Here is a 10,909-nt window from a genome sequence, read left to right on the forward strand (position 1 = left end):
CAAATAGGCAGTTACAAATAATGGTGTGGAAAGTACAAAAAACAAGGAGCCATAGACATAATTGGGCAGAAACAGAGGGAAAAAATTTATTTATTAATTAACTGATAAAAACTGAAGCTAACACCTCTAGCCTTTCAACAGAGCTATTGCAGAAAGTACAAATAAAAAGTTATGTCTGTTGGGTTTTACAATAGGAAGTTTGTGCCGTACGCCAGAGGGTAATATCTGGAATTTTTCATGAAGCGGATGGTCAGGATCCACAAGAGCAGAGCGAGCTTCCTCCCTAACCTGCTTACTTTGCAGAACAGCTCACTCAGGATATGATAACCCACATATGTTGAATATATTATGTGTAACCTATAAGAGGGCACACGTATTTGTGATATATGTTATATATGAAAATGTGCCAGGCTGTTATACATCATGCCATCAATGGAAATCCCCTCTGGGTACATAACCTACTGTGTATGACATTTAAAGTAACACCGTGTTGGACATTATACATACCATTAAATAAATAAGGTCACACTTAACTTGACCTATACGCCTACACAGAACCACTGTGAGTCTGTAAGTCGCTATGAGAGAGTTATAAAACAATTATGCTTAGGGATGAGGAAATAATAATTATAAGAGGAAGAAGAAGAAGAAGGAGAAGCAACTTTATTTATGTAGCGCCTTCACAAAACAGGGCTTGCAAGGTGCATTACAGCATAAAAACAACAAACAGCAAGAATCATTAAATTGTCATGAGGACAATAAGAACAATGGCACCGTCAGTAAAACAAAATAAATACAAATAAAGCAATAAAACACTGAACACAGTAATAAAACATATAAAAGTAAAATAATAAAACCAACTGTTTAGGAAAATAACAGAACGGCTAGACAATTAAAGTAAATGTTTAAGAAGAGACTTAAATGAGAGAGATAGACTTCTGGATGGTTGGTCCAAAGTTTGGGGGCCCGGATGGTAAACGCTCTATCACTTTTGATTTTTAGTCTGGATTTAGGAACCACCAGGACAGCAGCGTTTGAGGACTTCAGGGCCTTTGATGGCACAGTGGAAGTTAAAAGACCAGAAATACAGCTTGGGGCTAAACCATTCTTTAAAAAGCCTTTACAAGCGCTAAGTAAAAAATTAAAATCAACTCTAAAACCAACAGACCGCCCATGTGAAGATAAAAGGATTGGTGTAATGTGCTAATAAACCCAATGCCGGAACTAACAGTCACTGCAGTCGCCCTCCAACCTTCACAGATGAAACTTTCATAGCATGACTCATGAGTAAAAGAAAAAAAACAATTAGTCAGTCTAGCCTGTTAGGAATATTCCTACAGGACCCAGAGCTCACTGAGGAGCTGCAGAAATAACCAAGTTGGCCTAAAATGTAGAAATGTTGACGCAAGCCGAGATCAGGCGGGTCCGGGACGGTAAAGAGAAGATGATTGGCACCTATCACTTACATAACACATTCAGTATCAAGATGTATTGTGCTTTTTATCGATGAATAGTGTCATTTTACTATCACATACATCAACAAGCTATTCAAGTAGCTCCAAAGGGTTTTATTGTTTTCCCCACAAAACTCATCTCAGAGAAAGATATTTAGGGTTTCTATTGCGATATAGCTGTTACTATTTCTTGTCACACGTTGCATGATTTTGTTCAGAAAGGTTTTTTTTTTCCACCTGTTTGAAATGTTATAGGTGCTTTGTGAGGACATTCACAAGTGTTTTATTTATTCATTTATTTTTAGCCTAAGGTTTAAAGGGTAATTTAAGTGAGAGAGATATAGTTTTGGAGCTGATAAAATCTGACTGGTATCAACTGACTTGTGACCTTTATGAGATACACATCCACCACACCGCCTGCCATGTGACAGGAGACTGATAAAGACTTCCCCTGCAAGGTTTGGCAAGAAAAAACTGCTGTCTATTTATATCTCAAACCTGCTTCAGTTATTGCATGCCTTTACTTCACAGCTATGTGGTACCAGAGAAAAGACGCACGGTGAAAATAAACTGCTGGTATCTGGAGATTTATCTCATGTAAATGGGCGAGGAATATTTTACTGTGTGAATGTGGAATCAGTGATAACATAAACAGCCCAACACATTTCTACTCCCCCAGAAGGAGCATGCATGACTCACAAAAAAACTCAAGACAAGTAGGCCTTAACAGGATTATTGTGATGATGTTGAAATTTTAGGTCACGGTAGGTACTCTTGCGTGACATGTAAAAGTTCTGTCATAAAGTAGAAGTTCACTCAAAACTTCCGAAGCTATTCTTCATGTCAGGAGAGTCGGAATAAAATTAGGTTTGTGGATCCGTCAGGTGACATTCCCGCCCCCAAGGAAATCCTACTGCTTACCACATGAAAACAAACTAAATGGAGCTGATTCATGGTCCAGGTGTCTCTCTGCTGTGGAGGGAATGAGTTAACCATTGCTCACCACAGGCTCAAAAACAAGGCTGGGAAATATCAGAATTGTTGTTTATTGGTGGCTCATACAATTTCGTCAAATAGAGTGGATCTTCCCATGAAGTGCACATTTGGCCAAGCCCTGGATACCTTTGATCGTAAATTATAGCTAAGGTCATGATAAACAAAAAGCTGAGGCGTTGACGTAACCTATTTCCCATAGCGACAGTAAGCAGACAGTTTGTGGGTGAAACATCGCCTGCTGCAAATCAGTACACATGTGCGCCAAAACCACAGGTTCTGTTCAGCTTGCTTTCCATTTCTCTTTAGGAAACTCTTGCAGGGTGACAGCCCTTCTTGTTTTCTGTGTATCAGTCAAATGCAAATGAGCTGTACATACCAGCCATGCTTTATCGTTAACACAGAACTTTTGCTTTCCAAACCTGTGGAAAGAAGTGTGTAATTCTAAATGTCATCGGTTCTATATCTCCCATGTACAGTCACACTCCCTCAGATCACTTCCCTTGCAGGTTGCAGACAGTTCAGACGATGACAGAATCATTTCAATGTTGCTGAAATGACACCAGGCTCAAACCACACACTGTTAATCTCACCGAAAGGTATGTGCGTAACCTGAATATTGGATCATACCGAGAATGGATTCTCAGTGGATATCTAAATTACTGTATTTGTTTTATTCTTTCTCTAGGGGTTAGAAGGAATTCCAGTCTATCATTTAAACAACTAAAACCGACAAAATCTGAGAAGAGCTGTGGTGTTTTAGGGTTACGGCTGGCACACCAGAAGCATCTCAAAGTTTCCTTCTTCAGGACCTGCCTGATGTTTTTCTTTAAGGTAAAGTACAGTCCAGATCTTACCGAAATGTGCCTCTTTTTGCTTTTGTGACTCTGACTTTGGCCTGTGCAGTGTAAAGGCATCTAAAAAAAAGTCAACTTTTCAGGAGTTCAGGGGAAACAGCCTTACTTTCATACTGATAAGGATGTATCTTTGGATTTTTGCCACAGGGTTTGAATGGGTTTAATGGAGCCTTGGGTGATGAAATATTTTTACCTGGAAATTATAAATATAAACATTAAAATGACTTAGACTAGAGATAGAGGATTTTTTTCCCTATTAGCAATAAACTCGAACAATGGGAACATTGAGCAGGAATCGTCCCCTGGGTGACACCTCCTGGAAAGTAGGCAAATTAGCCTGTAGAGATCTAGTCCTGCTGTGTTTGAAAAGTTCAGTAGGTTGCCTCGTCCTGACTGAGCTGTCTGTCTGGGTTTGATCAGAGTCGGGCAAAGATGGAGCAAAGTGAACCACTGGGAGAACCACAGACCAAGGGAGCCGATGGGACACTCAAGGAACTGACATCAAAATGGTTCCTAGAGACTCAAGTGCCATTCATTCTTCACAATGGCATATTCCCTGTTTGGTTCCTGGGTTTCATCTCCAGAAGGTAAGACCATCTAAATATGTTATGCAAACACTTTTAGCTTAACTTAATGGTGATAATAAAATTCATCATGTTCACTTAAGTGCCATAGTGTTGTGACAAGATATGGTTTTATAATTATAGAGAACTGTTCCAAAAACAGTGCATTTTCTAACTCAAAATCCAAAAAACCCTCTTGAACATTCATTTTTTACTTCATCATTACCCAATTGCTTATTATTTAATGGTGAAATAAGTGTGTTTGAGTGTTTATATGATGGAAATAGATGGAAAGGGGCTTTAAGGGGCTTAAAAGTTCTGATCCTCAGTGTTGATCATCCTGGCAGAGTCGCAGATTTAATATATATATATATATATCCTTTAGCCTTTAACACAATAGTTTTTCTTTTTATATCAATGGCATTCTCATGGTAAATTACATAAGATGCTTTTTTGAAGCTCTACTCTTTCTGCCTCTGAAAGCACATGGGCTTAGATGGAGATTTAGGACATCGCTGTGCTAATAATCTGCAATTCAAGATTTTAAATCTAATGGCCATCTATCTGCAGGGACGCTGAGGAAAAACTCCAAGACAAGGAGGTGGGCTGTTTCTTGATACGTCTCAGTGATAAGAACATTGGATACATACTTTCCTATAGGTGAGTTATTGTTGATGTGCAACGGGCTGTTATACCCTAACAACAATAAGAGGAGTCATGGTTTCAAACTATGGCGCTTTTCTGTTGCAGAGGCAGGGAGCGGTGCCGGCACTTTGTGATAAACCAAACTAAATCAGGGCAGTTCATCATCTGCGGAGACACAGAAGAGCACAACAGTCTTTCAGACCTCATAGAATACTACAAGATGAGCCCCATCGAGCCATTCGGAGAGTATCTGACAACTTCATGTTTTGAGGTGAGGAGACATTTCTTGTGTCACTTCCTGTAAAGAGCGTTGAATGAGGATGTAGGTCTCACTGGTGTTTTGTTTATCCAGGTGCTGGATGAAGATTTGTATGATACCATCCACTTCAGCCCTAAAGAAAAGCCGGAGGTCACTGCCAGAACTGGGAATAATGGGCAAAATCAGCACATTAGCAAAACCTCAGAGCAGCCACCTGCACTGCCGCCAAAAAGCATCAGGTCCTACGAGGTGAGTACATGCTAGGAAATAGGACACATAATTTCCTATTGTAGAAGTTTTAAGAATTTGAAGTTTAATGAAACATATGTTCTAGCATAATTTAAGAGCCTATTTTCTTTTGTCAAACAGGAAACACCACCTTTACCCAGGAGGGCCAGGCCTGTAGAAAGTGATCCCGTAAATGACCAAAAATCTGCTCATGACGGCATTCTGTATGCTCAGCTGGAGAAACACTTATTCAGGGAAATGTCAAGAGCCCATCAGGAGAGCTGTCAGGAGAATTTACCAAGACACTGTCCAGGGAGACCTGAGAAGCCCACAACCCTGAATCAGGGCTGTCCAAAGGAGAAAATTAGCGTCTCTGGCACTGTCTACTCTGAGCTGAGCCTGCTGGACAGCAAGAGCAGGTCTCTGCCTCTTCTGGACAGTAACTCAGCTGAGGAGCGGTCTTACAAGCTGAACCCATGTTCTCTCACCCCACCGAGACTGTCCCCCAGACCCCTCAGACAGGCCGTGAGCCATGGCCCGCAGGTGGACAAGCGGGACATGTACAGCAGGCCGATGAGCAGCCACAGTCTGAATTACCTGTGTGATAGTCCTCTGTATCACCTTGCTGGCAGACCTGACAGCCCACTCTCTACCTCTGAGACCAGGGCATTTACCTCAGAGCAGAACAATGATCCGATGTACGCTGAGGTCCCTGGTGAAGCCGTTCCCGTCCGCTTCCACCTTGATAGATATGAGCAGAAACGTGGATATAGTGACGCAGCCAAGCAGCCCAACAGCAACACTTACGAGTCCCTGGAGGACCTCAGACCCAAACACACTCAACCATCCTGGGCAACAAAGGTTAGTAGAAATGCTGCCAAAAGCAATAAAATGTCATATTTAGCTAAAGTCATTGTTCATCCTTTGTTGTTAATGACCGGCCTATTTACCTCCTGCAGAATGACAAACGGAAAAGGGTCTTCCCCGAGGTAAAGTGGAAATGACGAAGACACTGCCTTGCCAGCCACTGCAGAAAACATTTTACTTGCCCTGACACTACTACTGCTGAATATACACTTACGTGCTAATATTACGTGCACTTACGAGCTTACGTGTTAATATCCATTTAAATTATGTATTCTATATTCTATGTATTCTATTTTTATTTTAATATGCCTTTATTTGAAAATGAAGATGGAACAAAGATTTCTTATTTGTTGTGTACAACACTGGTGTCATCAAACAAAATGTGTGAAACAAGTCTATAATAAAGTATTGTAAAAAGAAACCTTTATACCTGTTTTGTTTTTGTTTGTTTGTTTGTTTGTTTGTTTGTTTGTTTGTTTGTTGTTGTTTTTGTTATTAGGATATTGGCAAAACATACATAATGAAATTTGAAAAACATTTAGGAATAGAACTGCCTTTAGAGTCATTTTACTTTTTCTTAGGAATATCACCAGAAGATATAGGAGTTAGCAATCAGACATTTCTACTGAGAGTCCTTCTTCTAAATGCTGAGAAGATAATCAGAGTCTCCTGGCTGAGGCCGCAGCTCCCCATAGTAATACAATGGAAGGAAAAAGTTAAGGATATTTACTACATGGAAAATACAACCACTGGGTTACAATTAAAAATAGATTTATTCCTGACTAAATGGTTCCCTATGTCATTTTTCATGTGATGTGAAATAAGAGATAGTAAAACAATTCTTGTGGATTTATTTTCACCTCATTTAATTGTGAACAGTTTTTTTATGTACATTTGTTTTCTTTGTGTTTGTGGAGAAATATCATTACTCATTCCTATAACTTCAAGAATGAGAACTATGAACACAGAATAATCCACGGGCTTCCCTCTAAGATGTTTATGCCTCTAAAAATGTGATTGTACTGTATGATTACACTTAATAAAAGGAAATAAAAAGACGCTTAAAAAAAAAGTACCTGTCTGAGTGGTAATTACAGTCAGAGGTGCATGGCTGGGCAACAGAGTGGATTCACACACAAAATGTGCCTTCTAGTCATCAATACCTTTTCGCTCATGTGTGAATAAATATATATTGATTTGGTATATTGATAATATGGTGTTATCAATATACAGTAAGCCACACTGTATTAGGGTGCAACTTTTTGCCATTTTTTTTTATTTTGCAAAATTGATGTTGGATCATTAGTAGACTCTAGAATATATATTTTTTTCATGTTCTCATATCAAAATTGCTGTCAGATATTCATCTAAACTGGCTCATTTATAGAATGAAAAATTCACATTTTCCTTCTACGTCTGTTGCCTAGACTACACAGCATCTAGGTTACAGTTAAAATATTCTTTTATCATTTTTGAGAAAGTACCTGTACTGTACTCTGTACCTCTGCTGGCAAAGGCAAGACACTGTAACATCCACACTGGAGTGGTTGCTAATGCAGGTACAACACAGATATACAGTGGAAGAGTTTCAAAACCGTGGTGTTTTGAGTAAAAGGAGGGACGCAGTATTATAGTGTATAGTTGCAACAACAAAGGCTATGATAAGTAGCACACCGGCCATCATGAATATCCTCACAGTTGAAGGCAGAGTAGGAATAGAAGAATGCAGAGCTGTCCTTATCTACTCTACTCTACTGTACTCTGTCCTTATCTACTCTACAGGTTAGACTTCTGTGCTTGTGAGAGTAGAGTTTAACATGCAAATAATATTGACGTGCAAGATGGATAATGTACCACTAGAAATTATCCTCAGCATACATCACCAGAATCCCCATTGCAAGTGTTATTGTTAAACGATGCACTTTTCTCTATCATGATGAAAATGGCAGTCCAGAAAAATGTGACTGCATCATATTGATCCAAGAAAAGACGCTCAAGGTGGAAATTCAACAAAATCCACATACATAATGCGTTCAGAGCTGACAACTGCTTTGAATAAATGTTCCTCCAAATGAGGTTCATTCACAGGAAATTTCATTTGCATAAAGACCTCAACCATCTGTACAGCTGCAGCAAAAGGAAGTTGTGGTCTTACAGTACATGTATAGAAGCCATCTTATTTATTGTCTGCTCCTCTCTTAATCTAGTTTTAGTGGTAAGATAGTACAAGCTCATAAGTTCATGTTTGTGCTTGTATGTTTATTGTGTTTGCACAAGTGTCAAAATGCAAATGCAACTACAATCATGTTTTGATGTGAGAGAATATGAAAATAATCGCAATGTGCTGATTAGGCCTTGTAATGAAAAACAGGTTGTGCCGACTCATTAAAGGTTCATAAATGTTCAATATTATATGCATTATGTTTTTTACAGTAAAATGACCAGCTGCAATGTGAGAGTCATCACTGTGCATCATCTTTGCACCATGTAGTCTAAAACCAGCCTGTTGTTATTTGCTGGTTTAAGCTCTGTATCAGCTTCTGATTGGCAGAATAAGCTCCCCCTCTGCCGTCCTCTTCAACCCTAGCTGCTTCAACTTCATTCAAAGTGACTCTGTAACCTCACATTTATGGGAGGGCCAACAAATCAAAAGCCTTACAAAACAAGGCACCATCCAGCTGTGCAGAAAAATGTTCCTTCTTACCTGGCAAATGCCCCACTATAATAGCAATCTGCCAAGGTGCAAGCACACATGGCTTTTAAAGGGAAAGGGAGATGGAACTCCAATTGGATTATTGCATGTTATGCCCAAAACCCATCCATTATTAACTAAGAGACTAAGTACAACTCTCTTGAGCCATGCTCCTGGCTCCTGGTGCAACGACCGTTTTTTCCACTGTTAAAATAGCAAAAGTGGACTTAATTCTCTAAGTCTCGATACAAGTATAAACCTTTGCTGTGTGGTTCAGGGAATTTGGACACAGACAATGGTATCTTTTCCTCATTTTGAGGCTGGCTGTCTCATTTCTATTATCCGCCTGGGTATTTGTCACGAAGCCAAAAGCCTTCATGGTGCAGGGCGAGCCATTGTAAATAATGGGTTTCAGAGTGCAGTGGTGCCATTGTTGCATTGTGTTTGAAAGGATGTTAATGGTGCACGCACACTGGTACTGACCTCTTTAACAAAAAACAAAAAACAAAACAGAACAAAACTTTGGTGCACCTTAAAACAGAAGTAGTGTAGTATAGCAAGCCAAACAACTCAGAGGACTATGCCCTGTGCAGTTGGCAGTATAGTACTGTTGAATTGTACTGCTAACTACATAGCTATGTCGCTATTTAGAGGAATGCGATCTATGTTTAATGGACACACAAGTTGCTTTTCATACTAACAGCATCAGTGCCTTGGAACATAGCCACCGTCTCCTGGAGAAACATATTCCTTTCCTAAAGTTGATGTCTGATCTTTTGACCTTTCAGGTAACATTAAGAGCTTGACGTTGTGTGTGTAATGTTATGTACACCTGTCGTGCTGATGATTGATGATCTCATATTGTTTGTAATGTGTACAGGGCAATGACTGGCAAATATTATAGTGCTAATGGATGGCATGAGGGAAGTGTTTGCTCAGGTGGATTCCACCTCCAATCTCCAGCCTCCCATAACCAAGTAACCTCTTGTTTTCAGTTAGCTTTGCAACAAATGGGTGGATGTCCAAGGTATGGTGCCCAATTAAGAATGGGATGGGGGCTTTGGGATGGGATAGGGGTCCTACTGCACCACTGATATAAATTCTATGTCAAATTATGTTATAGGTCACTGCAAGCTGAATACATCATCACATACATCACTTTATGCTACTCATATATTTATCTTTTCATGAAAAATAACAAACCTGAATACATTGTACGGCCTTGAATATAAATCAAACATGTTCATGCGTAGGTCCACATGTGATTGTCATGGCTGAAATGTAGAATACTGCTACATCACTAGTTTAACTATATATTTGAGGAGTTAGGCTGTACATAAAAGATTTCATCTGGTTCTTATTTCTTTTATCTGGTGGCATCCAACCATACGTTTTCATCACTTGGATATGCTCTACCGTTGTACTGTCAAGAGCTGCAACACAACCCTACAACGTTCACTGCTTGAACAAAATATTAAAGACATTTTCTCTGGTCATTCTTCATGAGAATAGTCAAGTAAATCCAGGTGTGATCCAACATTTCCATTAATAAAATCCTCCTTAACCTTGAGAGAAGATCTGTAAGGATTAGAAGGCGCCTTTATTGATGTTATTTCATGGAAGATGAAAGCAGGTGTTTTAAAATGTGTAACATTGTGTTCAATGGACAGCTAAAATACATATTTATGCTGTCTTGCTGAGTGTGTAATGAGTACTTCTGAAATTAGTTCATCAATTTAATATACTACAAAGTGTCATCCACGGGAATTTTCCACTGTGAAGAAAATGTTTTGTTTTTTTCTTCTTTTTGTATACTCTTATATCAGTGAGAATAAATGGTGGTCAACATCAACAACAGTGACATCATGATGTCACAGCTGACACATCTTGGGTTAATGAATTTCTGGATCCATAAATAACACACTGACATGATGGAATACAGATTCCAGATTGCCAGATGTGCAAACAGAGTTGTATGAAAATGAATGTGCCTTATCTTTAAAAGCAATTCATGAATTGTAAAGACAAATAATTTGCTAAATCTGGAGACAATATTAACCCAGGACAGACAGATCACTGCTAACCCCAACACACTAATCTCTTAATGTGGCCATGTTATATAAGTTTACCATCTTAAATCAGATCAAATGGAGAGAGCAGGTGGTGTCACAAGGATAAAGACCTGTGCGAGGTACACACACACTATCTAGCCCCTCTCAACCTGGGACCAGAAACAACGCTCAAATGGCTGCTTTACAGCCCCAGTATCACATTCGACCAGAAGCTGCCCTGCTGGAATCTAAATTAGCAGATGTTCTCTGTGAGCCCAGTAATTAATGAAGCCACACCAT

General features: G+C 39.4%; 1 protein-coding gene across 1 annotated transcript; it reads left to right on the forward strand.

The window, feature by feature from the left end:
• The first annotated feature begins 3,233 nt into the window (after nt 1-3,233).
• On the forward strand, nt 3,234-6,120 carry LOC115360597 (SH2 domain-containing protein 7-like). The gene is made up of 7 exons (XM_030053589.1): nt 3,234-3,281; nt 3,725-3,891; nt 4,438-4,527; nt 4,618-4,783; nt 4,865-5,020; nt 5,141-5,860; nt 5,959-6,120. The coding sequence occupies exons 1-7, from the start codon at nt 3,267-3,269 to the stop codon at nt 6,001-6,003; spliced, it is 1,359 nt and encodes a 452-aa protein (XP_029909449.1). The 5' UTR covers nt 3,234-3,266; the 3' UTR covers nt 6,004-6,120.
• Nucleotides 6,121-10,909: the final 4,789 nt, after the last annotated feature.

The sequence above is a fragment of the Myripristis murdjan genome, chromosome 6, assembly GCF_902150065.1.
Source record: "Myripristis murdjan chromosome 6, fMyrMur1.1, whole genome shotgun sequence".
Taxonomy (NCBI): Eukaryota; Metazoa; Chordata; class Actinopteri; order Holocentriformes; family Holocentridae; genus Myripristis; species Myripristis murdjan.

Coding starts and splice junctions, on each gene's coding strand:
- LOC115360597 (XM_030053589.1), top strand. Junction 4,784..4,864: donor TGACAACTTCATGTTTTGAG/GTGAGGAGACAT, acceptor TTGTTTATCCAG/GTGCTGGATGAAGATTTGTA. Junction 5,861..5,958: donor AACCATCCTGGGCAACAAAG/GTTAGTAGAAAT, acceptor TACCTCCTGCAG/AATGACAAACGGAAAAGGGT.